Source organism: Ziziphus jujuba, chromosome 3, assembly GCF_031755915.1.
Source record: "Ziziphus jujuba cultivar Dongzao chromosome 3, ASM3175591v1".
In the NCBI taxonomy this organism is placed as follows: domain Eukaryota; kingdom Viridiplantae; phylum Streptophyta; class Magnoliopsida; order Rosales; family Rhamnaceae; genus Ziziphus; species Ziziphus jujuba.
In genome coordinates this window covers 17,018,296-17,044,143 of record NC_083381.1, presented here as the reverse complement: position 1 = coordinate 17,044,143, position 25,848 = coordinate 17,018,296, and the positions used below count along the sequence as shown (strand labels likewise).

At 34.6% G+C, this 25,848-nt stretch overlaps 1 protein-coding gene across 2 annotated transcripts; it reads right to left on the bottom strand.

The window, feature by feature from the left end:
* Positions 1–496: 496 nt before the first annotated feature.
* On the bottom strand, positions 497–4,151 carry LOC107422591 (receptor-like protein 50). Of its 2 annotated transcripts, XM_016032059.4 has the most exons (3): positions 3,564–4,151; positions 906–3,428; positions 497–781 (listed from the first exon to the last, which is right to left on the bottom strand). In XM_016032059.4, exons 1-2 carry the CDS (start codon positions 4,079–4,081, stop codon positions 941–943), a joined length of 3,006 nt encoding a protein of 1,001 aa, XP_015887545.3. In that variant the 5' UTR covers positions 4,082–4,151; the 3' UTR covers positions 497–781; positions 906–940. The 2 variants fall into 2 exon arrangements, with proteins under 2 accessions (XP_015887545.3, XP_015887544.3); XM_016032058.4 differs by having other exon boundaries at positions 906–4,151.
* Between the last annotated feature and the right edge of the window lie 21,697 nt (positions 4,152–25,848).

The following is a 25,848-nucleotide window of genomic DNA, read 5'->3' as shown; positions in this document are numbered from 1 at the left end:
GCCGTCCCGCATTGCAACTTTCCTCTCTGCTACTAGTCAGTAACACACCAAAATCAAATTTAAATTATAAAACAGTATGTTAAGGAACATAGATTGAAATATATTAACCATGGAATCCAATATTATGCCTCATATTAAGTTGTCAAGCATGTAAGAAACCATGTTATTATCAGTAATAACAAAGTGGCTGCCTTGAGTACTCTTTACATTTTTATTAACATGTGGTATTGGGAAGTTAAAGGGCTTGTTCACCATCAGCTGGGAATATTTCCTTGAGCAAATATGCGAAGGATGTTCTCCCAAATAGGCTCAAGTGCCAGGTTTACTCAATTTTTCATTCATAGAGGTTAGATTCATCTCTGTTGCTAACAAGCTCGTTTGGGATTTCATTAAATGGAGATTCGAGCTCATGTTTAAAGAAATTGGTCTATGGATTTCAGAGCAGAAAGAAGAAAGTCTGACAAAGAATATGCTTCCTGCTCATATAAAAATCATGTGACCGAATTCCTAATCCAAATAGCTGATATAAAAAATAACTAATAAAAAACATAAATGTGGAAAATGATTATATAATTCAACCACTAATACATGTATCATTTAACTGTATCGACACAAGTATAACAAAAGACGAATATAGAGAATCAAAATAAAGAAAACATAACATATATATATATATATATATTCTTTAGCTTGACCAAGTGTTTATCATCCATCAGTGGCCCAGTTGTCAATGACTACTGTGAAGATTCTGACTTCCTCTGCAATTTTGCGGTGATTCTTGCTGTTGAATTGAGTAAAAATAGCGATTAATAGCAATAGAATTTAGTAACATGATCTTTCCTTATGTAATTATTATTCAAGACACATGAGAAAGACATAAAAAATTATAGAAAAAAAAAAAATACCTTGCAGCAATTTACATCTATGTTATGCTCCAAATTCACCAGCGTGCATCGATGTATCTTCTCATGAAACTTGTCCAAAAAAGAGCAGTTGGGCCTTGTCGAAAGAGAGTGACATATCCGATGATAAATCCAACCATTAATCCACATCCATATCCCATTACTACCGGTTTCCAAGTAAAACCATCTTCTGATTCTACATCTTTGGTTTGGTCAGAAATTGGTGTCTCCTCGACCTCACATTTCTTTGACAATAATTGGGAACCACATAATCCTGGATTTTCCTCAAAAGATGAACTTGGAAATGTATCCAAATGTCCCCCTTGTGGTATGGAGCCGTTGAGTTGATTTCGAGAGAGGTTTAAATATGCAAGAAATGAGAGATTTGTCAACTGTTGAGGAATTCTGCCAAACAACTTGTTGTTTGAAAGATCTAATGATTCAAGTTCCTTCATATTTCCAATAGATGATGGGATGGTTCCTGTGAATCTGTTGCTGGATAGGTTGAGCGCAACCAAAGCCTTCAAATCTCCTATGCTACTAGGAATTTCTCCGTCAAATTTATTGTTTGAGAGGTCAATGGATGTGAAGGCACTTGAGATCATTTTGTCTTCCATTTCTACTCCCTTGATCACTAGGGATGTTTGGTAAAGCTGAATCCAATATTGGGATGAAGATAATCTAAAATATGTGAAGTATGGATTCTTTTGATTAGGATCTTTAACCGTCATGCCACCCCAACTTCTAAAGTATTCTGATGGTAAACTTCCATTAAAATTATTAAAAGCTAGATCCACAAATCCCAACTTTACGAAACCCAAAAGTTTATCTGAATCCCATATTGGACCATAAAATTTATTGGAACGTAACACCAAGACTTGCAACTCTGGGAAATTTTGTAACCAAAAAGGGAATATGTCACTTATCATGTTGTGTCCAAGATTTAAGATTTGTAGCTTGCTACAGTTAACCAACGAATGTGGAAGCTGTCCTTGAAACTGATTATGGCTGAGGTCTAGCAACTTCAAATTATGCATGCCTCCACATGTGAACATCTGGTGTAGACTCCCTTCAAAATTGTTCCCTTGCAGATTCAACGTCTCTAGAGAACTACTGAAGTTGCAGAACCATTTCGGAACAGTTCCGCCAAAGTGGTTATTAGAGATGTCAAGGACCTTAAGATTGCTCCAGTTTTGAAGTGATGGATGAATTCCTCCACTGATATTATTTTTTGAGATGTAGAAGTAGGATATGGACAATGGTGGAACAATAAGTGATCCATGCAACTTGTTGCTTGTGAGGTCTAGGTAGTTCAATTTCATTTTCCCTTCGGCACCCCATAACCAATTTGGAATTTCATCTTCAATTCTATTGTAACAAAGATGTAGTGACTCTAATTGATCTTGGGTCTTAAGGAAATTTGGAAATTCACTTATGTTGCATGAACACAAACCTAACATTTGAAACTTTGGAAGTACTTCAGTTGTACTCAAGTTTGTTACAGATAGACTATTATACGAAAGCCATAGCATTTGGAGCTTGACCAGTTTCGAGAAGTTGCTTAACTCAACTGTGCCACTTAAGTTGTTGCTTATAAGGGAAATATATTCTAGGTTGACCAATTTGAACATCGACTGGGGAATTTGTCCACTTAATTTGTTTATTCCCAAATCCAAAATCTCTAGTTGAGATGAAGAGATATTTTGGATAGAAAGGGAGCCTCTAAACTGATTGTGAAGCAGATACAACACTTTCAAAGAAGACAGCATAAACAAAAATGAAGGAATGGCTTCACCCAAGTTATTAAATGAAAAATCTAAAACTTGCAGCACCGTGAGGTTTCCAAGCGATGAAGGAATTTGACCTCTAAAACTATTACGTGAAAGATTTAAATATTGCAACTGTTTGAGGTTTCCAAGTGAATTAGCTGGGATTGGACCGCTGAAACCATTATTTGAGAGACTAAGATATCCTAGTCGTGTGAGGTTTCCAAGTGAAAGGGGTATTTCACCACTAAGCTCACAAGAATCAAGGGCTAGAGCAGTAAGTTTTGCAAGGTTTCCCAATGTAGATGGAAGTTCATGACCTTTGAAGTGGTTCAATGAAAGCTCAAGAAACGTTAGCTCAGAAAGGTTCCCAATTGAAGAAGGAATAGGCCCTACAAAATTACAATTCCAAAGAGCCAATCTATTCAAGGACTTAAGGTAGCCAATTGTTTCTGGGAATTTCCCCGAGAAATTTGTGTTGTCAAAAACCAACCACCTCAGAGAGTTAGAAGGTTCAATTAATTGCGGAAGGGATCCAGATAGAAGATGGTTACATGCTAGAGAGATGACTTGTACGTTAGGAAGGACAAAGACATTCTCCGGAAACTTGCCATGTAATCCACATCCACCAAGTCGGAGAGATGACAAAGAAGTTAAATTTTCCAAGGATTCAGGTATTGATGATGAAATGTCAACTTGGTGCAGGTGAAGGTGACTTAAATTTGTCATATTTTGGATGATGTTTATGAAGTCTATTTTTCTGAGATGCAAAAGAGTAGTTTCGTCATAACCCTTAAAAGAAGAGAGATCAAGAGAATCCAAATTGTTAAGAAATGAGATTTCAGATGGAATATGCCCAGAAAACATAGAGAAAGAGAGGTTGAGATTTATTAACCTCGAAAGCTGGCCAAACTCAGAAGGGATGAGGCTGAAATTGAAGTTGTTGAAGGAAAGGTTGATCTTTTTAAGTTGACGCAACTGAAAGAGGCTGCTGTTGGAATGCAAAGGTCCTTGAAGCCAGCTGTTAACCAAGTCCAGGCCTACCACTTGTCTAGTTTTGAAGTCGCAAGTAACACCATCCCACGAGCAGCAATCCGTTTCTGCCTTCCAAAACTTCATTTTCGGATAAGACTCGAAGATACCGCTGTAAAAAGAATATGGGTATATGGAACAGAAACGACGATAAAAAGTGAAGTTGGGTTTTTGAAATGCAAACTCTTGTTTGAACTGCAACAAAGCAGAGCGCTGTTGAGGGAGGCATAAAAATTTTGGTGAAGAGGAAGTGGTAGAGGCATTGGAATAACATGAGACATATGGACAGCAAGAGGAGATGATGATGGTGATGAGGATCATGATGAAGTAAAATATAAGAGGGTAGTGATGATTTTTGTGATTGATGATGCTCTTCCACATCTTGGCAGAGAGGCAGATGGATTACTTGAACGTACAGGTAGTGCTTGAATTGTGCAGGGATCCAAGGTTTTGGGGGATTTATATAGATAGATATAAAGCCTTTCATTTCTGTGAGTGTTACAAGGTGGTTATTATCTGGGGAAGGTATTATTGGAGTGAGTGACCCAAAACAGGGTTTTGCAAATTTTTCCACACAAAGAAGATTAGAATTGGATGATCAACCCAAAGGTCCAACCCTGGCAGTGACTTTATTTCATCGTTATAAATGTACGAGTACAACTCTAGCTAGTTGTCATTCTTTGCTTCTACTTCACAAAACATCTTTTTCTCACTGCTAAATATATTAATATTAATATAATTACTTCAAAAAGGAGGTTGTTATTTAAGTAATTGACACATTTGAATGAAATAATAATCCAAAAAAAACTACCAAGGTCATATCATTCATTTTTAGAGCAAGGGCTTGATTGCCTAACATCCATTTAGTAATAGAGATGGTTGCTAAAAATCTTTTAAACTGCAATAATTCCATATATAGTAAACGAAATAAAAAGCTTCTAATAATTAATTTATGTAAAACAAATGAAGAAAAGTTAAAGATGTATAAAATCTTTTTTTGTAGTGGGAATCTAGATTACTAAAACGTTAGACAAATACATTCCAATGGATTAAAAATAAGTTGCCAAGACTATTAAAATATTAAAGAACTTGTTCCGGGCTGGGATAACGTTTTACCTTTTCCTTTGCGTATTATTTTGTTCTCTCATTTAATATGGGATGATATAATATGTTTTTTTTTTTTTTTAATGAAAGTTATCTTTTTTAGCCCCAAAAAAATAAAAAAATAAAAAAAATAAAAAGCATTGAATTTGAGCCAACCAATGGGAAAACTATTCTATTGTAAATTTATAAAACAAGTCAAGGTCGTGGAGCCCATGTGTTGTAGCATCTGAAGTGAATCTTAATTCTCTTTATTTATTTTTTATCTATTTATTTTGTAAATTTTTGTATACTCCTGTATCTGGACCGCTACAAATTAAGCTCCAAATATCCTCTTCAGCTTCAGCTAAATTTAGAAAGTATAGTATGTAGGATATCAGAAACATGGTGTTCTTCCACATGCAGTGTATAAAAAGTGCCGTGCATTTTAGATTTGGAAGTTAATTAATGAGTATAAAAATGAGATTTCTGTTCCCTAAATAAAAAAAATTTGGATTTTTTTCTTTTGGGAGTAAGGTGGAAAATACATATAGATGATTTCATATTTCGTGTCTTGTATGTTTTAGAACAGTTTCTAGAACCATCTTAAGGAAAGAACCATAGATATGCCGGTTTCTCAATTTTTATATTAATCTTAAGATAGTCCTGCATTTTTTATATTCGCCATTTTTTTAAGATTAGTCTTTAGTGGGTTTTATTGATTCTGATGCATTTCTTTGAGGACCTATTTCAAAGCTATTGCAATCAATAGTGGGTTAGTTAGTTGTCCAATCTAATAGCAAAAATGTCAGAGATTAGTTAGCAACCATTAAGAAAAGTAGAAAAAATAAATAAGACTTCATCATGATCCTCATCACCATCATAATCTCCTGTTGACATAGAGGTAGATGGATAAATTTAATGTACATGTGTGCTGGGATCCAAGGCTATGGGGGTTTTATATAGATAGATATAAAGCCTTTAATACCTGTTTGTGTTATATTATTATTACTTGAACAAGGTGGTCATTATCTGGGGAAGATATTACTGGAGTGAGTGACCCAAAACAGGGTTTTGCAATTTTTTCCACACAAAGAAGATGACAATTGGATGGCCAACCCAAAAATCCAACTCTATTGCTAAGTCTAAGCCAATAGAAGGGAAGAGAGGCAGTGACTTTATGTCGTCCTTATAATGCACGAGTACGACCATAGCTAGTTGTCACTCTTTGCTTCTACATCACAAAAATCTTTTTCTCACTGCTAAAAATATTATTACTAATATAATTACTTCAGAGGAAGTTGTTATTTAAGTAATTAACATATTTGAATGAAATCAAAATCCATAAGAAATTAACCAAGGCCATAAAATTCATTTTTCGAGGAAGGGGTTGATTGCCTAACAATCATTTAATGACAGAAATGGTTAGTAAAAATCTTTTAAACTGCAATAATTTCATATTGTTAGAGAAAAATATAAATGAAATGAAAGTCCATCTTCCATCAGTTTAAATTTTTGGGATTAATGGTATTTCAACTTGGTAGCAGAATCAGAGATCCAAGAGTTCCTGGGTTCAAAATTTAACAACTCTATCTAAAAAATTAAAAAACACATATAAAAATCCAAAAAAGCCCAAAAAAGAAATGGCCTAAATGTGAGAGAGAATGTTAGAGAAAAATATGAATGAAATGAAAACCCAGCTTAAACTTTTAGGATTGATGGTATTTCAACTCATATATAGTAAATGAAATAAAAAGCTTCTAATAATTAATTTATGTAAAATACATAAAGAAAAGTCAAAGATGTATAAAATCAATTTTTTTTTTGGGGTTAATATATAAAATCGGTTAATACTATCAATTGATACTATCATTGTATAATAACCATATATTATGTATTTTTCTTATTTAGAAAAGGAAAAAAAAAATCTATATCTGTTTCAACTCTCTGGTCCTAAATACACCAAATAGTTTTGTCATGTTATAGTTTGCTTTACTTTCCCATTTATTAGGGGAAGATTGGGTGTTATTTTTGGCATCCAATCTATCTGTTAGACTTATATATGCAACCATGCAAATTTCTCGAGTTTCTGATTTTGATTTTTTCTTTGTTTTTTGGTGGGATGCTTGGTAGCTCTTTTTCTGGAAATTATGAGCCATTATTCTCTGGATGATGCAGATACAGTTTAAATAATTAGGATGGGCAATTTTATACCATCAACTTAAAAAAGACAAAAGGGAAAATCAAAATACAGAAAACTATAAAATATTATTCTAGAAGCTTGAAACTGTTCATGATGCTACAGTTGTGAGCAACTACCTTGAAGATTCTGTTTTCCTCTGCCTCTTTGGTGATGCTTTGTTTCCATAGACCTGTGTAATAGCATTAATTTTAGTAACAGTTGAAATTAATTAGTTAAATCTTGTTTATGTAGCATCACAAAATTCCACCAGTGTTCATTCACATATTTTCCAAGAAAACTTCTCCAAAAATATTGGGATTTTTTAAGAAGTATTTAGGATAAAAATATAGAAGAGATAAAAATGAGAAATGCAAATAATTTCATTGTTGATTTAAGATTCTCAATGTATTCAGTACAAGTTCATATGCTCTATTCATAAAGCTTGATAAAAGATAAATAAATCTAATTATAGAAATAATTATAGGAATGACCATATAAAGATTGTACTAGTAAGCCCTTCCATTCTTAAAAACTTGCGAAATTCCTTTTCACCGGGAACAACTCTTGTTCATTAGTTCAAGCAGCTTGTATTCATATAATAACAATGCGATGCTTCCTGCTTTCAGGAAAATGAGGCACATTCAATAGCAGCCTATTCTGGGCATGAATATGAGACTAAAGTCCCTCTGTGCATCCTACTACTAGCAGCTCCTTCTATGTCCCTTTTTATACAACGCATATGGATTCACGGATGACATACCCATTCGTACCAAAACAATATAGTTCACCGTTCAAAAATTTATTATACCACCAAAAAAAAAAAAAAAAAAATGGATATGAAGGGTAAAATTAAGCGAATAGTGAAGATACAAGGAAAAGAGGATAAACCTTGGATTTTGATTCTGACCAATGCTCACCCTCCCAAAATTCCTTTCTTACAAACTCTAGGAGAGTTTGATGAAATTTCTGCTGATTTTTTCGTCTGCTACCAAAACCATTACTTTTTGGTTTTTGCAAGATATATGTACTGCCGAGACAGAGCTATAAAGGAAATTTTTACTCATTTTCTTGTATGTATATATATATATATATATATATACTGGACTCTGCTCAGCCTACCTGTGTATATGTCGCATTGAGTATCATCACGAGAGTTTTATTGACTCTATAAATGATTATATTTCCCCCATTCCTTGAAAGATCTTATATTTTGTATTTTGTACTCTTGCCAAATTACAATTACAGACAATTATATTGTTCTATTATCTTTTTGTTAGCTAACACAAAATCACAAGTTTACTCTTTATAATGTGTATCAAATAAGCCAAGGGCAAATATGCAAATTATTTTAATCAAGAAAGAGTTTGATTTCAGTATATGATTTTACTCATGCACACCAAATTTTCATTATACATAACAATAGTTTTATTTTTTTATTTAAGTAAATACTCACGTTTTATGATGACAAAAATGTAAGTTTAAAATTAATACATATATATATATATATATATATATATATATATGTATATATATATCATATAAAGAGTAAAATATATATTTCTATTTTTTAATTTTTTATTTAAGGAAATACTCACATTTGGTTTTATGCATTCCTTAATACTTTCATGATTCATCCATCTTATTCATTTATACTTTTATAATGTGCTTTCAATTAATAGCATTCTAAAACAATTTAAAAAAATTTTAATATTTGTACATATAGTACTAAAATAAATAGCTGAAAAACATTTTTTTCAAAAATACTTAGTAGAAAAACTTTTTCTTTTAGAGATTGTTCGAGAACTAAAAAAGCAAAAGAGAAAAAAAGAAAAAAGAAAGAAAAAAAAAATGGCCTTTTGGCAAAATAATAGAAATTACGTAAAAAAAAATGAGCAAGTGCTTTTCGCTTTCCTTATTCTTTCTTTTTCCCGAAAGGCCTTCTTTCTTGTACTTTCTTGCAAACATTTTTGTGGTCGTTTCGTCTATAATGGGTTCCGATTCTTGTTATTAACAGCTTTCTCTGGTTTTTTTATTTGCTATTTGTTATAAAATAAATGGTTGTTGGTCCTGATTCTTACTAGTTGTAAACCTTATAAGCCTTATAGCAAGGGCAAAGATGAGAAGAGTAGGGCTTTTAAAGCATCAGGCACAAGGAAATTGTCATGGGTTTTTTTGTCATCCGCTGCCACATTAATGAGAAGTTGAAGGCCCAAACCTGTATGATAAGAAGACCCCACCACCACTTGATAGTTTCAAGATTTTGGTTTTTTTTTTTCTTCAGTTTGCTTTTGTTGGTTGAAATGTCAAAGCTCTCAACATACTGATTTGAAGCCTCCAACTTCTCAATGGCTTTTTTCCTTTAGCCTTATATGCCCAACAAAGCAGACAACCAATATATATATATATATATATATATTTGGAAACTATGATAAACCAAATAATTATCACGATAAAGAAATTCATATATTTTACAATAAGCTATCAAATGCCGGATATTTATTGACAAAAAAATAAATAAATAAAGAAAAGGAAAAAGGAAAACATAGGATATTATCTAGCTGGAAAAAAAAAATGCAAACTAGAAAAATATCTTCAATACCATCATCAAAAGACTAGTAAAATAATGAATCAACTAAAAAAGAAAAACATAAAATACATAAATTAATGAACATTGAAAACTCAAGAAACTGTAGCAAGAAAGTAAAAATTTATGATAATAATATAAAGATGCAGGGTTTTGATAGAAACAAAAACAAAGAGAAAAAGAAAAAAGAAAAAATTCATAGAATCAACAAACATGAAAATCCAATATGTTGTGGGAAGAAAGTAAAAAGTAAAAGTTTACGAGAAAAAAATACATAAATAATAATAATAATAATAATAATAATAATAAGACGCAGCAATCAATAAAATCAGAAACACAACGAAAAGTACGTAGAGTTTACAAAGATAGAAAATCAAAAAACCGTGGGAAGAAAGAAGAAAATAAAAACGTACAGGAAGAAACATAAAATAAAATAAAATTACTATGAGATAAATTACTATAACCCGATTAATAAAATAAAATAAAAAATGTATATGTAGACATTCAAAGAAATTTTCAGAGAAGGACTGTGTCCATCCAAAGTTTAATTAGCAAACTTACTACCAGCAATACAAGTCACAACAATGTCTACCAGTTGTACTTAAATCAATATTTACATTCTTTTTTTTTTTTCTTTCTTTCATCGCAATTTATTATTTTTAATTTTTTCTTAAAAAAAGCTGAAAATATTATAAGTAACTTTTTTTTTTTTTTCTTTCAACTTCTTCCTCTACAATTATTATTATTATTCTTGTTGTTGTTGTTATTTTAGACTTACATGTATGGTGTAGATATTGGGCTTGTAATTTTGGACTAATAGATCCAATTAGATCCATCCAGTCTGCTATCCAATAGAAAGCCCCAGCCTTATTATTTCTTTATATGAATTCGCTCATTTTATTTTATTATTATTAATTTTTTTTATAAAAAAAATTATTTTACTAATTCAACTCAATTATTTATACCAAAATAAAATATAAAATAAAAAAAATAAACCCTAACTTTTCAATCACATTGCAGCATATCCGAGATGTAGCTAATTATTGATAAAGATGTATTTTGATATATACATTGTGAGATCCCACATCGGTTGGAAAGGAAAATAAAGTATACTTTATAAGGGTGTGGATACCTTTCCATTGTAACGCATTTTAAATCCGTGCAGGCGGGATCCAAAACAGACAATATCACATGGGAATAGTCAGGGTTGTTACAGTTGGTATCAAAGCCAGTACCTAGATTGGTGTGCCAGCGAGGACGCTGGATTCCAAGGAGGGTGGATTGTGAGATCCCACATCAATTGGAAAAGGGAACGAAGCATGCCTTATAAAGGCGTTGATACCTTTCCCTTGTGATGCATTTTAAATGAGTGCGGACAGGACCCAAAGCGGACAATATCACATGCGGATGGCCTAGACTGTTACATACACGGCTTGTTTTTAGCTTTACCTAATTGCTTATTATTATTTTTTTTAGTTTAATCAAGATGGTATCTATTTGAATGATTGAACTATATATAAATGCTTCCATCAATATGTGAATTAAATTTTTGAGCCTTTTAAAGCCATACCAGTATACTCTTCTAAGGTTTACAAAATTCAAGCTTCAAGCAACAATTAATGGCAGTGGCCCACTCTGAAGAACCCGTTAATTGGTTGGATCTTCCAGCCAATCTCCTTCAATCAATCTTCAAAAAACTCGATTACCATATTTCATCTGCTTGAAATGTAACACCCCATCCCGAAGTACATCGGAAATTTCTAAAATTTGACCAAGGTTGACCGAGTTTGATCGTCGTTAACCGAGAAGGGATCAAATATTGAGTTTTTGCTCCTGATGGAATTTCACATTGACCGAGATACTGTTAAAAAGCACACGTTGTCACGAGTCCATAGACTAGTAGCACATTGAAAACGGAGCTACAGATTGAAAGTTATGAGCAAAACAAGTTGAGGTCCAAACTATCCAAGGGGTACCGGAGTTGACTTTTTTTTCATGCAAAGTTGAGCTTTGACTCATGTTTAGTTGTGAAGTACTTGTCGATACGAGTTCATAGACTAGCGGTACGTTCGATTTGGACACGTGGTTTGAAAGTTATGGATATGCAAAATTTTTCGAATACCGTAATATTTTAATATATTTTGACTTGAGTGAACAGTGTGTGCCACATGTCGTATTTTCAGCCAATCCCGTGAGTGAACAGTGTCACCCATGGGTGGCTTTTATTTTGGCCAAAACGCATAAGCCGGGGGGAAGAGAGAGAAAGAGGGGAGGAGAGAGAGAGAGGGAGAGAAGCCACCACCACCGGCCACCACCGTTGACCACCGTCCGATCACTTTTAAGCCACATGCGCCACCCTAGCTTGAAGCCCATCTGAAGACCGGCCGGCTAGCCAAAAATCAAGGCCAGATCGCCGGCAACATGCCCGGATCGGGGCATTTTCCAGCAAGTGGTCGATTTCCTTCTCTCGACGATATCTCCCAAACCAGACCTCCATTTGCCTCACCGCCAATCCCGTTGAATTACCCATCACCATATCTACCATTTACCAAGTTTCACAGCCAGTAGCCACTGGACGCTTGTAACAGCCCAGTACCACCCGCATCAAGATATTGTCCTCTTTAGCCCAAGGTTCACTCCCTCTCTCCCCCCCGGCCTCAAGGTTTTGTCAAAACGCGTCTTGAAGAGAGAGGTATCCACAGCCTTATAAAGACCTCTTCGTGCCCCTCTCCAACCGATGTGGGATGTTATAATCCTCTATCAGGACCCGTCCAAAATTTCTCACCGGAACCCTAGACAAGCCCTGATCCCAGGGAAATACCACCAAACCTTCCAACGGAAAATCCGGCAGCACCTCTCCTAAGGGTAGGACTAACCAAAAATTTCCTGCACTGAAAACACACTTCTATATTCATCCCCTAAATCAGTGCATAATTAACAACTAAAGGTCCAATACAGTATACAAAGCATTATAAAAATAAATGTGAAATTTTATACGATGACAGATAAAGAAGTAATACACGATGGAGAGGAAAAAGGGAAGAAATGCTTCTTGGACTTTCGGCAATGAACTGAGACATCGAGCTCGCCCTGGATGATCAACGTCTCCCAACCTGGACCTAGGGAAACGAAATTTAAAAATATGAGATGCTAATCATTTCAGTGAATGACCCTATCTACTGTACAAATATAATAGTAACGATAATCATAGTACGTTTGATTAATTAAGAATAAATAAATAAATAAATAATAATCATTTGAAAGTAATATTTTCTCTCAAAACCCTCACTATTCACTCCGTTGGAAATATTCCCCTTTTAAAATATTTTCGCAAAACCCGATTGTTAGTATGCCCAAAAATCAAGGAATTGTTAATTTAATAAATAATAATCAAATAGCCCAATCATAAATAAAATGTAATAAAATACAATAAATAATTTTTGAACACTTTAGGGTTTGAAATTTCTATCTGAAAGTGTATACTTGACGCACCACACCATATACCAGTGATGCCCTCCGATACCCAGCGTCCCGAGCATCGACTGGCGGGGAGGTTAAAGAGAGAAACTTGCATACGGTGCTTCGGCGTCCCGACAGCGCCGCTGCTGAAACCGTCATCCCGGCCACGAAGGGGGACGACTGATGCGCAATATATAAGACATGCCTGCCCTCTGTCCAATGGCAACTCACGGGAGACATAATAACTTGGCACTAAACCACATATACATCCAGAACACCAATACTGTATGAGTGAGTCTAAAACCAATTATTAAATTTCTTTATTACCGTACCGATTTTCCAAAAATCACCATGGGAATTATACCATTTTTCAAATTCACCATCCCACATTTTCCTGTAACATTTCCGGTACGAAACCATCGATAACAATATTCAAATAATTTTTCTCGTATCACGAGGTCAACAAATAATGTTCCACAGGCATAATTATAAAATTTGAAACCACCAATTTAAATAAATATTTTCCTTGAAATATTTAAACCAATCATGCCTAAAAGTAATATCAAAATCCAGATACAATTTAATTAATGAAAATACCTTGCTCATGTGTAATAAATACAATTAAACCACAATAATGATCAAAAATCCATTAATAAACCAAATTTTCATTTAGCAGCAATAAACATATACGTACTTATAAAATAATATTTTTCCACAATTATAATTAAATTTCCACCACATGAGCATAATTCCAAATATCAATTTAACACCAAGTAAATATAATTAATCATCCCAAAATAGTTGTAAAGGTGGGTCATTCACCTGGAGCACGCAATTAACCTAAGATCCTCTATGGGATTAATTCCACGACACACACGCGCTCCTAGAACAACAATTCACACACAGTCAAATAAATAAATATTTTTTTTCAAATATACCACCAACATAAAATGTACACAATTTATTAACCCAAATTAACTTTCCAAACTTCTTCAAAAATCAAAATATGATTTATGAAATTTACTAATTAAATAAATGGAATAATAAATAATAAGAAAATTATTTTAATTAGTTTAAAAATATCTTAACTTGCATAGGCAATTGTTAAAACTCCACATTGGAACAATAATAAAAATATGAATAAATGCATAAAATCATATCTTAAAATCCATAACATAAAATGAAATATGCACGCTCGTAATGGAGGTACGTACAATACCTTCTAACATGCTATGTGATCCATGATTCCAGTTGTCGCCGGCACTCCACTACCAATACAAACCAGGATGGTTGCCTATATTGGCCGTCCGATCCCCTGGACTCGTAGGCAACATGATTATGGGCTAGCTCTACATGGACCACATTGGTTCGCCGCCTCCGTATGGTGCGGTATATGCAATATAATATCAAACAATATAACATACAAATACATGTACGAACATAAACAAAAAATACTTGAATACAATACCTTTAAATTTCAAATATCACTTTGAAAAGTATTTAATTTTTAATAATCGATCGGAAAAATATCTTGACCTTAAGGTTGATCGACACACATTCATACTCGACAACAAGTATCGATTATGGGTGGTCACCTTGTTAGGTCGCTGGTAACCGATACACACCCTTAGGCAATCATCTTTCTTCTCCATGAACGAAACAGATGCTATTCACGATGATAAGCTTGATCTAATGAAACCTTTATTCACTAAATCTTGCAGCTAAGCCTTCAAGTCCTTTAACTTTAATGGAGTCGCACGGCATGGGGGTACTGAAATAGATCGATGTCCAAAGCCAAATCAATAATGATTCGATATCCTTTTTATGGTTGTAATCTAGATAATTTGTTAGGAAAAATGCTCTCGATTTGCTTCCCACTATTAGCGGTTCCAACGCTCACCATCTTCTTTGGCATCAACCACCTGGGCCATAGACCCTTAACAACCATTCTCCAATAGCTCCTTACAATGACGGCAGAAATTAACCTCCTAACTCCTCCACGAAGCACCACTTTAGGTAAACTGAAACACTTTAACTTTGCTCCTTTATGGTAGCGGTCCATAAACATAAGATGCATAACTACTCAATCCATATCTAGGGTCGCTTCAGATCCCAAAAAGATTCAAAGATTGGATCTGCCCCCATTACTTGACCTTCAAAAAGAAAAGCCAATCCTCGACCATCGACTAGGCCATAGGAATTCCCCGTTAGGATAGATGATTCTAATTGACACCCTCGAAGATTAGAGTTATTCAAACTCGGGCAATGAATTTGCTTCGAGACAAAAGGAAAGAATGCTTTAAGATGGGTAAAACAAGAGATTAGATGCGGATGGGATGCACAACAATGCACAGTCCCTTAGGAATACTAAAACCTAGAGCTCTGATACCAACTGTCACACCCCGTCCCAAAGAGGACAATATCTGATGGGTTGGGCCGGACTGGGTCCGCTGTGCCACTCTGAAAGAGGCCTTTTGCTAGTGGGACTGGCAGAAACAAAACCATGACGGACTAGGTAGCCGGGGCTAGGAGGGCCTTGGGCCTGAACCCGATGAACCCAAAGCGGACAATATCTTGATGCGGGTGGTCTGGGCTGTCACACGCTTCGCCGACAATGGCGGATTCCAGTGACCATGGTGGCTCACTGGAAAACCCAATTCCAGTGAATTTCCGATCACCCCACCTATCCTTTCCCACTAATTTGACCTCCCTAAACCCAAATCCGAGGTCGCTTTCCCCTAATTCACGACGGATTGAGAGAATCGAGGACTTAAATTCTGAGGGATTTCGGACAAGATCCCGGGCAGCACGGGTCTGATCTCCGGGAGGTAAGCCTCAATCCAGAGATCCTCGTCCCATAAGCTTTGTTTCGGTATATTACTCACAAATTTTGGTTAACGTTTGTGTTAAACTCCCCGGGTACCGGGTATTATTTATCCGAACAAAATATTAATTTATTTGAGTTATGTAATATTTTTGTTCTAGGAGTACGTGTGCGTCGTGGAATTGATCCCCTGGAGGATCTTGGGTTAATTGCATGCTCGAGGTGAGTGACCCACCTTCAAATTAATTTTGGGAATAAAATTTGTGAATATTTTGTATTAATTGAATATTTGAAATTGATATTCTATGTGATAAATATTTAGTAGATTTATATTTGGAAATTTGATGCTCAATTGAGTGAATCAAAATATTTATATATTAAGAAATATTTTGATCTAAAAAAATTTATGAAATTGAAATTGAAATTATTATTTATTAAATTAATTTGTTGGAATATTTCATAATTGAATATTTCCAAAATATGTTTCTGTGTTCGATATTATGAGAATTTCTATCTAGAATTGTATTGCCAATTTATAATGTTTTTAATATATGTTTTGGTGCCAAAAGAATATATTTGGGAATTTAAAGAAATTGTGGTTTTGATTTATTTTAATCGTTGCTATAGTTATTATTCCATTATTGTGCACAATTATATGAATTAATTATATATGGAATTTATATAGTTTTCATATTATTGATTTAAATTGATTTTTGAGAATTTGAGAAAAATATGGATTTAAATTATTATGTTTCAAAAATATTTATGCATTGAAATATTAATGGCTTGACCTTATGCCATTGAAAAATTTGTATATTCAAATTGATAGATTCGAACTTGATGGATTTATAATGATGATTTAAAAGAGGATGTGGAAAATTACGGGTTTAATTGGATGGAATAAACCCGATGATATTTATGAAATTTTGAACCAAGTATACTATGATTGTTATTATTACCATAATTGTGTATATAGATTGGGTCACTCACTGAGATGATTAGCATCTCATGTTTTTAAATTCCGTTCCCCTAGGTTTAGGTTAGTAGACGTTGATCGTCCGGGGCGAGCCCGACGTCTCAGTTCATTGTTGAAAGTCCAAGAGAAGCTTTTCCTCCCTTTTTCCTCTCCATCTTGTATTGCTTCATCTGTCATTGTATTAATTTCATAATTATTTGTATGATGGTCTGTATACAGATTGGACAGATAATTGTTTAATTGCTTATTAATTTTCTGTTGTTATTTTGGAGTGTAGTAAATTTGTGGAAACAAATTGTAGTAAGGTGGGAGGAATAAGGGGATGTTTCTAGAAGTGTAATTCGTGCAGGAAAATTCTGTGGTAAGTCCAACCCTTAGGGGAAGTTCTGCCAGATTTTTCATTGGAGAGTCTGATAGGATTTCCCTGGGATCAAGGCTTATCTAGGGTTCCGGTGAGAAATTTTGGATGGGTCCTGACATGAAAGGAGTTTCTTCTTCATGGTACAAGACCTTAATGAAGTGCCACAAAATTTCACCAGCGTTCATTCACATATTTTCCAACAAAACTTCTTTAAAAAGATTAGGATTTTCCTAATTTTATTTACTTATCTATTTTTACGTTCTCTCTACAAAGTAGAAACTCAAAGCTTCCCATATCACAAGCAATGGCCAAACTATCAGAACCACCAAGTTGGAATCAGAGCTTCAAGCCTTCAAATGGAACTTCTCCAATTAATCCTCCATAAACTTCCTTTGGCTGACATCTTCCTCTTCAAAGTAGTTTCTTCCTCATGGTTTTCGAAGAGAAAAAGGTTTACAAACTCAAGAACCTGTTCGAAGCCGTTTATCATGAATTTTTATGCGTTTGATCTTCGTATGCATGGATGGTTGATGTTCCATAAAAATTCTAATTTATTTCTCCTTAATCCTTTATCAAAATCTAAAGTTGAACTTCGATTCTTCAAGGTAAGTGTTAATTAAAGTCCAAAATTGTTTTGGAATGTTGTATGGGCAAAAGAAATTATTATTATATTCCCAAAGCTATCCTCATGTCCAATCCTTATCATAGCAAAAGCTTCTCAGTTGTAATTTTATATAGAGGAAGATTTTCATTCTATTGCATGGAAAAATTTATACATGGATGAGGTTTGCTATATGTAATGCTTGCGATATAATATTCCACGATAATAAGTGCTATGCATTGTATATATGATCAAAGGTCACAAAATCGAAGTTTGGGACTTTGAAAATAATTTTTCCAAGATAATTTCCTAAAACAATTTTTAAAATTCAAGGATACAAAACTATGGGGTTTTGTGAAAAATGATTTTGAATAGGGAAATCTTCCAAATCGAATAAACTAGTAAGGGTTTGAGATAAAACCATATTTCTAATTTTTTTTTTAATTTCTTAATTTACCATAGCCACTATAAAAATGTTAATTTCCTAATTATTAATTTACTTATTCATTTATTTACTTATTCTATTTAAGTATTTATTTTTGTTTATCAAATATTATTGTTGGTGATTAGATGGGTGCCACTCACTTAGATCATTAAAATCTCATTAGTTTTTTTCTTGTTTTCCAATTTATTCCCCTAGATCCAAATAACTAATGGATCGGCCGTCCGATTACGAGTTTGTCTGACTATGTTATTTCGTTGTTGCAACCGAAATAGAATTCTTCTTTCTATATCTATGTATTATTATTATTACTTCTACATTTGTATTGCCTTTGTTTCTTAAAATAATTTTTTATTGAATTGTGGATGTGTTGATCTGTTAGATATTCTTTATTTACTAATTATTATTTTGTGCCTTATTCCTTTATTATTATTATTATTATTATTATTATTATTTTTAGATTTCTATAATCTTATAGAAAAATTGTGTAGTAATGGGGGAGAAATTAGGTGGTTGAACATTTAGAGTATATTTTTTGTATAGGGTATTTCTAGGGTAAGTGCAATTTCAGGAAAAATGTTGTCAGATTTACAATAGACTTTCCGATATGGTTTCTCAAATCAAGGCTAGGCTAAGGTTCTAGTAGGAAATCCTAGGAAAGTCATGACAAGATTCCTACCACGATGCATTTAGGATGCTAAAGGGTAGTGATGAACTTTTTTTCCCCTTCACTTACTAACTTGTGGTCTCCTGAAATGCTAAGAACCATATGGTAGTACCTAGTATATAATATGGTTGGTATACATGGTTGTAGATACACATGGGGGTTTAAAACTTAAAATGGTGGATTAAATGTTTAACATACCATTTAATGCTTGATTAAATTTGTGGAAATTGTGTTGATCATTACAATTAATTATTGTTGATTTATTCAATGGACAATTTTATTTGTTTAATTAGACTTCTTGGCGTAACAAATATGCATTTTATGAAATGGTTTAAAAGGGGAGCTTTTCAAAGAGTGGATGAGAAATCTTGAGAGAAAGCTTTCAGTAAAAAACCTATATAAAATGACCAAAATTAGTTGACCCAAGGCTCATATTTAGTAAGAGATAATCCGCTCGATGCCGAGTTAAAGCTTCAAATTAGTGACGAATTAGATCAACCAAAAACAACTCAATGAGTACCCATTGAGAAAGAAGTCATTCGATCCAAGATGAACTAAAGCGACAGTAGTCTCAGACTGAACAATAAAAATCATAAAAGCTCGATATGGTGTGCAACTTGAAGGGTTTAACCAGACACAGTCGAGCATCAACAAAAAGAGTTACAATTCATGTCCAATAGAAAGGACAAGTAACAGATTATAAATGCTACAAAATGTTTGGAAATAACATTACAAAAGCCATTTTTCAAAGTTAGCATATTTAAGCTCGCAAATGGAAAATTGCTACATTCCTATCTACCAACTTTCCGATCTAAATTAAAAATTACAGATCAAACACTGATTGAATAAAAGTATGTTGCAAATATCAAAACAAATACATTCGAATGAATATAAAGATTTTATTCTGTTAATGGCTAAATCAAAGTAAAAAATTAGCTTGGATGCTCAATTACAATAGTAAGCTTGAGTATTTCCTAAAAGCTATAAATCTGCTACAAAAAGACAAATTTCTAAGCGGAAAGCTATAAAATGGCAGCAACCTAAATGCCATACAATTTTACCAGCTGCTTGGAATCACCTACGGGGACCAAAGGACAAAAGTTTTCCACCCTAAGGCAGATAAGCGGATCCACTCATCAGTTAGATCTTTTCTCACCGAAGAACCAAGTTGCTCGAAACTTTGGAGCCTTCTCAAATGACACCCATGAAGTCTAGAGAAGAGCCGCCCGAAATGCTCAGAACTCCAAAGCCTCCTTCAAAAGATACATGTGAAACTCGAAGAAGGGCCATTTAAAATTGAAGCAACGATCTTCAAAAGAACATTCCAATAGTTTTTATTATCCAATGCAGCTTTGAAAGTGTCATATACTCGATGAACATTGATTCGTAGAAGATCGTAAATTGAAAGATCTGGTTATTAGTTTATTATCCAAACAAGTACAAAAGCAAAATGTGGAACTTCTCAAGAAGCTCCATCGCATTTTGCTAAATCAAAAGCTTGATTGAATAATAAAACAGAAACCAGTCATTCATTAAAAAAGCTATACAAGTTCGACATGGCAACACAAGCTATAAATAAACAGCTTCAATAGGAGTTCAAATTTCAAAGCAGATAAAGGAATCAATAACTCAAAATTTAAACCAAGATAATGATAATATATATGCAAGTACGAAAAAGCTGCAAATTGTGTTTATCAATAAACACAATAATCAAAATTAGAATTTGTCTAAACATTATCCCAAAAAAAAAAAAATTTCATGCAAGTTGAGGATTTCCAACTGCCACATCAGGGTTCTCATCTTCATCGATCATGATAGATGACTTCAGATATGCCAAAGTAGAAGTAAGTAAGTTATCATTCGAAGCCGTAGAACTAGAAGGAACCGAGCCAATATTGGTCATTTCTGTTTCGAGGTTAACAGCAAGCTCAGAGTCCCCCGAAGTCTCCTCTCCACTTTCAATATCGGAAAGATTGAAAATGATATCACTTGACAAAGAAACATTGAGAGATGCAATTGGAGGACCTTAATTGCATATTTTTTCTTATACTCGCTCTAGCCGCAACGATATGCTTTGTTCGAGTAGTTAGCCTTAATGAGACTTGCTAAGACTATGACCTTTTTCAAATCCTTAGAAAGTTTTAAGGCCTCAGCAGTCTTCACTTCAAGTGCTTCAATAGCATTCTCAACTGTCATTGTTTTTACTTTCACATACCTTTTCAAGGTCTCGGATTTGAATTGTAGTTTATCCCTCTCCTCTTCAACCTTAGTAAGCTTTTCTTTAGTAACATTCAAAGCAATTTTGGCCTCACGGTTCTTCTAGGTCAAAGTCAAATTCAAAAAAGTTAACCTTTTCATGTTATCCTCTAGAGGCTTGACTATATCAGCAGCCACAATATAGTTTTGGGCCATCAAATAAAGATGAGTGGTGGCTTGTTTCATGAGCCCCATAGTAGTATTTTTTGCCATCCTATTCTCGTCATCTGGAGGTAGCATTGCTACAGTAAGGTTAAGTAGATCCTGATCCAACTTGCTCACTGAAAAACCTTCAGGAAAAGTAATTACAACCTCCTTCCCATTAGAAGACTCGGATTGAAAAATCCTTCATGGGTTTCCAGCACCTTCGGATCTTACTCTTTTCGGAGGAAGACCTTTCTCCCCTCCACGCGCAGAAGAACCAACCAAGTCCCCCGAGCTAGCAGAAAGATTTGCAAATGTAACTTGAGTTTTGTTGGAAGCTCAGATAAAAGTCAAGACAGCCTGCGTTTCTCATGTAAAACTTCTTTGACGTGAGATGTCTTGGAAGCTTCTTTCCTTTTTTATGTCTTGACCTTCTTAGCTTCTTTAATCTTTTAAAGCCTAGACGGATCCATGTCAGCCATGACTCTCTCACTAGTCATGTGGAGACCAGCTTTCTCAAAATTTTCGATAGTAAGAATTGTGGGTAAGAAATGTGCTAGCTGGATTGAAGCTGTAATTTGTTCCTCCAAATATTCTGGAAGAGTATTTAAAGCAGGATTTATGAAAAGGAAAGCACGTAATCAAAACCAAAGCAAGAGTATTTTTGACAAAGACACAAATAAAGAGAGGCTCACCAAAATGAAAATTCCAATCCGTCCTAACTGCCCTCGAATCTGGGACCTCATAACCCCACTAGCCCAAATCAAAGAAATACTTTTTCTTCCAATATTTATCACCAAAAGAAATCTCGGTGAATAATTTCTTGTTTTGGCAGGCATGCAAAATATAACGGTGATAGCCTTGAGAATTCTCTCTTACTTCGTACCACAATAAAAGAGTATTTGCATTCAATTTAATGTTACAGAGATTAATCAAAATCTGGATTGCTAAGAGGATACGCCATGTGTTAGACATCAACTAACTAGGGGAAAGGTTGAAATACAAAGGAACTCACGGAAGGCAAAGGAAAACGGAGACCTAAGTCAAGAAAATATTCATACATGCATATGTCGAAATTCAGATAGCTTTCAGCTAAGCAAAATGATTATTTGGCAAGGTGTTGACTCAATAACAAGTTGATTGATGAGCTGAGGATAATGCTGCTGCAATGTATGCGTGTAACTTTTAAATAAGGAAGAAAAAGACAAAGCTACCTTAGCACTGGTGTGGTATTGGCCAAAGGCACTCTGACACTTAAGTCAGGCCACAAATAGATAAAAATATATTTTGTTGGGGTGAAAGAGTGTATTTTTTCATACCTTGAACAGGGTGCCACTGTCACCTTTATAACGGTTTAAATATGTTTTGAACAAATTTGAAGCATATTCTCAAGAGGATTTTGGGGATTCTGTTGACCCAATTTGAATTTGACTTGAATTTCTTCGAAAAGGATCTTAGTTGTTGCCTTAACCGTTTGAATCATGATCTTCAGTGTCTTTATTAATAAAATCCCCATATTTATTCGAATGTTGTTTCAGTCTCTGCAATTGTTCGTAGTAATTTGACTTTTACATTAGATTCTATGGTATTTGGAACTACCTCGGATAATTTATCTCGGATGAGTACAGTCTAGGATGAACACCTCAGATGAACTATTTCAAATCTAAGTTATTTACCTTCCCCCAAGATATTGTACCATCACAGTATTGTTGATGTGTTATTTAATTCACACGTGGCAATGCTGTCACTATCCATTGGACCATGTTTTATGACGTATCCTTAGTTCATTATTCTACCCATACAGTTAGCCCCACCGAACTATTGTGAGTGAACGACTGTGTCACTTATAAGAGTTATAATCCCAATAAGGCGCCTTGTTTATTTGTGTCTTTTCACTTCTACGTGCTCGCCAAAAGTCCATAACGTCTTTTCAACTTTCTTGGAAATGATGTTTTCATTCTAAACCATTAGATGCAAAAAGGACGGTCATAAACTTTGACAAAGGGCATAAGGAGTTTTTCTTCTTATTTTGTACTTTGAAATTTTTGGAGCCCTAGCTAAAAATTTAATATTTCTTTCCTGCAACTTATGCCGACTGGAGAAAATCTGGTGTGGGTCCTTGAGTTTTTTACTTTCCTTTTTTGTCAAATTGCTTTTGCCTTTAGTGCTTTCTGAAGATTTCCTTTGACTTCCCGATTAGTTTTCTATCCATACCCTTTAATTTTCATTCTGTTTTTCTGTCGTTGTGCATTGTGTATTTGTCTCTCTCATTAGCTTAGAATGTCGAATCCAAAAGACAGTGCTGAAACTTTTACTAAGTATAGAGATCCCCTTGTTAGTTGTAGTGACACCTCTTCTTCTAGTGATGACTTATACACCTCTTAGGCTAAAACTAAAACTAAACATACTCACGATCCAATTCTTTCCGAAGATTTAAAAGAAGACGAAGTGGAAGATGAATTATTTCCTTTGGTCAAGGGCAAGAAAACTGATCCATCTAGTTTTAAATCCATTTATACATCTATAGATGAGTTAAGTAATATCCGAGCCAAATATAGGATACCTAATTCGATCAGGTTATCGCTGGCAAAAAACGATTAACGTGTGCCTTCAAACCGGCTTGGGTATATGTCAAGACCCATCTAAAACCCCTCACTAGAACCCTGGAAAAGCCCTGATCCCAGGGAAACACCACCGAAGCTTCCAATGGAAAATCTGATAGCATCTCCCCTAAGGGAAGAACTTACCACAAAATTTACCTGCCCAAAGATACACTCCTATATGGTACCACCTTATCCCTCCCACCTTACTACAATAATTTCCACAGTGGCAGCACTTCGATAACAATTTATATAAAACACATATGTATATATATGCTATCGGAGTAATCAACTAAATAAACAACCAATTATACCTTTAATCATTCACATCCGCCCACACCACCCATTTATTGCAGTACATTTCAAATACATTTCAAATATTGTGTTACAAAATATACTGATGCATAATATAGAAAGAAAAGTAAAACAATCATCACATCAATAACAAAAATAATAATAGTAATCGTTTTCATGATAAAAATAGTAATAATATCATCTGTCATATTTACTCGAAGGTAATCACTTATCCAAGGACTATCACATAATCACAGCTGTCCCAAGGACTATCTCATCTGCTCAAAGGCTACCACTTATTCCAAGGACTATTATACTTACCCAATGGCTATCTTTCTTGTTCGTAGGCTGTGATACTTGTCCGAATATACCAAATGATAATAATAATAATATAAATAATACTAATTAATAAAAATAAATAATGGCAATAATAAAAATAATAATAATAATAATCATAATGATGATGATAATATTAGTAATAATGAAAATAATTGTAAACATAATTTTGATAAATAATAATTGTAATATTAATAACAAGAATAATATTAATAATAATAATGACAATAAAAGCAAAAGTACATTGTTAGAAAATCAGGTTATGAATAGATAGAATAGTAAGAGGTCAAATAATATTTTAAAATTAAAAATATATTATGAAATATACACTTATATCAAGGGTACAAACGATACCCTCTAACATGTTGCACAATCCATGATTCCAGCTATCGCCGGCACCCTGCTACCAATACAGTCCGGGATGATTGCCTAGATTGGCTATCCAATCCTCTGGACTCGTAAGCAATGTAATTACGAGGCTAGCTCTTCATGGACTACATCGGATCGCCGTTCCCGTACGATGTGATACATACAAATATAAAATATATATATATATATATATACACAAAAGATACTTGATGCACATACTATATACCAGTGGTGTCCTACAGTGCTCAGCGTCCCCAAGCATCGTATGATGGGGACGTTAAAGAGAGAAACCGACATACGGTCGTGTGATGTCCCACCGTGCCACTGTTAACAGGCATCCTCTGTAACAGCCCAGACCACCCGCCTCAAGATATTGTCCGCTTTGGGCCCGGCCCTCACGGTTTTGCTCTTCCCGACCCCAGTACAACGGTGGGTCACAGGAAAAGGCCTTTTGAAGGGAAAGGTATCCACACGCTTATAAGCCATGCTTCGTTCTCCTTTCCAACCGATGTGGGATGTTACAATCCACCCTCCCTAGGGCCCAGCGTCTTCGCTGGCACACCGATCCAGATCCAGCTCTGATACCACTGTAACAGCCCAGACCATCCGCCTCAAGATATTGTCCGCTTTGGGCCCGGCCTGCACGATTTTGCTCTTCCCAACCTTAGTACAACAATGGGTCACAGGAAAAGGCCTCTTGAAGGGAAAGGTATCCACACGCTTATAAGCCATGCTTCGTTCCCCTTTCCAACCGATGTGGGATGTTACAGTGGTATCAGAGCCGGATCCGGATCCCACATCGGTTGGAAAGGGGAACGAAGCATGGCTTATAAGCGTGTGGATACCTTTCCCTTCAAGAGGCCTTTTCCTGTGACCCACCATTGTATTGGGGTCGGGAAGAGGAAAACCGTGCGGGCCGGGCCCAAAGCGGACAATATCTTGAGGTGGGTGGTCTGGGCTGTTACAGTGGTAT